Genomic DNA, 2616 nt, shown 5'->3' with positions numbered 1-2616 from the left:
GGCTGCCCCCGGCCACAGCGACCCCGGCCCCGCGCGGGGTTCCCTTCTCCACCAGCGGAAGCGCTCACGGGGAAAACGCGTCCCTGCATGGGGACACACACACACAGATGACTTTATTTTCTTTAAAGGTGAATGGCGGTTTCTTCAGCTCTTAATAACGTGAGCTCCTGAGCTCGAATTTCACGGTTGAGAGGACAAGTCGGTTTTGTGTCGGGCTGGTTGGAGATGTGCGAATTCCCTTCTCTCCTCCCAACCCTGGAACTTCTGCCTCTCCAAGGAACCACCCCCAGCTCTGCTCTCTGGGGAGGTACTTCACACGCCGAGTCCAGGGATGAACGCATCTCCCTGAGCGCCGCGTCCCGGCAGGGGTTTAGAGCTCGTAATAGTAACAAACTCTTTCTCCAGGTCATGTAGCAGACATGCACTGTACACTGCTGTTTATTACAGTACACTCAGTACACTCTGTTGACAGCCAGTGACAAACATGAGATGTTTAAAATAGAGAAAATAACTGCAGAAAAATCCATTTCGAAAAATTATGCAGGTATTAATTCTCCCAGAAATTGGTTACCTCTGCAAACAAATCTTTAAAAAGACAAACTGTTGTGCTTTGCTGCTCTGAAAACTTTAATGCTAATTATCAAATATCTGGACTAGACCCTATATTCAGTTCAAATGCAAAAAGCTCCAAGTCACCCTTTATCATTTAATTTAAATTACTTAGTAAAAAAAATCCCACTTCTTAAATTGATCCCAATAAATCCAGAAAATGTGCAAACTTTATCAGAATGCAATGTTTCAACTAAACACAAATTTAAATTGCATTGAGAAAGCCACTAAGCATATTCAGGTTAAAAATAAAGTCACTGAGATTTGAGTAATTAGGTTTTCCCCTTTCCTTTCTAAGCTATCACAGGCTTGAGCAATCCTTCAGAGCAGACCAGAATGAAAGTTAAGTCATCTTTGGTAGTCTTAGTTTTAGAGAAAGTTTAACCTTTTCTTTTTTCTTAACTCTATTCTTCATACTAATATAACCTTTTCCCATGAAAGTATTTTTACTAATTATTGCTAGGAAGGTACATGAACAAAATTTTTTTTTTTTTTCTAACATGTAACAGATATCCATAAAATTGCTACTGTTACATTTTGGTGAAAGGGTCATTTATGTGCTTTGTTTAATTACTCTCTCTAGTAAACAATTGATCTGGGAAAGCCAACCATTCATTTATGTTGCTAGTGAAGAAGCTTACCCTAATTTTGGCACACCTGGAATTCAGTTACTGGGATGATTTTAGAAGAATCTGAATTAAGAGATTCACTATTGTAAATTAAATTTGAAAATTTTATCATAGAAATGAAAAATGAGAGGTTACTTCTCCTCTTGTTTACTTCGAGGAGAACATAATCACATCACTGGATATTGAGAAAAAAATCCTAGCATTACACCAATTTCCCGAGCCAGATTAAGGCATTAATCCTGCAAGTCTACACTCATAATCATGATTTTGGGCCTATTCAGCCAATGATTAATGGCAAATAAAAAAAAAAAAAGGGGGGGGAAGAAAAAAAAAGGTGTTTAACATCACTCTCAAAGGTAATATTGAAGTGTAACAAGCAATAATGTGCATTACAGTACTGAGTGACTTACAGTTTCATTTTACCTTGTCAGAGGACAATTAAAGATGTGCTTACCTGACAAACAATTTTAGTCAGGAGTTCTTGTTACAAGAAGTCTTAATTCTTAGCATATCTATTGAATAAAAAAAAATCAAACGTATGCAAAAACAGTGATCCATTGAATTCTCATACATTAAGACTGTACTTTAAAGTGGGAATTCAGATGCCGAAGAAAATCTTCCTTAGACGTTATAGATGGTGGGAAAACTTCTCGACAGAATTCACATATTCCACACTGATTCAGTTCAGAGTCTGTATAAGCCTGTGCCAGCAAATCATTGTCTTGAGGCTGCCAAACAAGCTAAAAGAAACAGAAAATGATTATTGCTATAGTTTATAATGTGGTTTACATTATGCTGTGGTTTATATTTATTTAAAAAGAATACTTGCCTCCTTAAACCAGGTGTCCCTTACACGTGCCTGGCCAGAGACATTAACTACAGAGTTCTCATTTAAGAAAAGCCAAATAGGACTTTGATTTTTGTAGAGTTCTATAAACATATTATCCTTGCAAACACTTACGAATGCCTTGGTGTCTATTCACAATAAATACTGCTATGAGCAAAAGTCTGTAATATCAGTTTGACAAATATTAAGGCTTTTCTCTAACTTCGCATTTCAGTATTTTACTGCAGAAGCCACAGTACATCATAACCATTTAACAGAACTGAGAAAACACATTCAAACCTTAGAATAAAATGCTTCCTGTACAGAGTTAATATGAGTTATATTTTATTTCTATTATTATTGACACAAAACTAGTTTTCAGTTTACTTACAAAATGACTAGAGCAATATCATATGGCTTAAGTTACTTATTTGCTCTGCCTGCCTTTTAGTGTAAATGTGTCTCAAATAATCTGTTTTGGGATTCCTTCTGCCATGACTGTATCAAACTTAATGGGACCATCTGAACATCTATCCATGTGTTCAAGCAATT

General features: G+C 36.7%; 1 protein-coding gene across 1 annotated transcript in view; it reads right to left on the bottom strand.

Moving 5' to 3' along the window:
- Nucleotides 1-1338: 1338 nt before the first annotated feature.
- TANK (TRAF family member-associated NFKB activator) overlaps nt 1339-2616 on the bottom strand; it is a 23466-nt gene continuing 22188 nt past the window's right edge. The window contains exon 8 of the mRNA XM_010283788.1: nt 1339-1978. Within this exon, the coding sequence (XP_010282090.1) occupies nt 1811-1978 (168 nt within the window). The 3' untranslated portion in view covers nt 1339-1810. The remainder of the gene's footprint in view (nt 1979-2616) is intronic.

The sequence above is a fragment of the Phaethon lepturus genome, unplaced genomic scaffold (genome assembly GCF_000687285.1).
Source record: "Phaethon lepturus isolate BGI_N335 unplaced genomic scaffold, ASM68728v1 scaffold31173, whole genome shotgun sequence".
In the NCBI taxonomy this organism is placed as follows: Eukaryota; Metazoa; Chordata; class Aves; order Phaethontiformes; family Phaethontidae; genus Phaethon; species Phaethon lepturus.
Note: the sequence above shows the minus strand (reverse complement) of the source record. Positions and strands in the feature narration are given on the sequence as shown.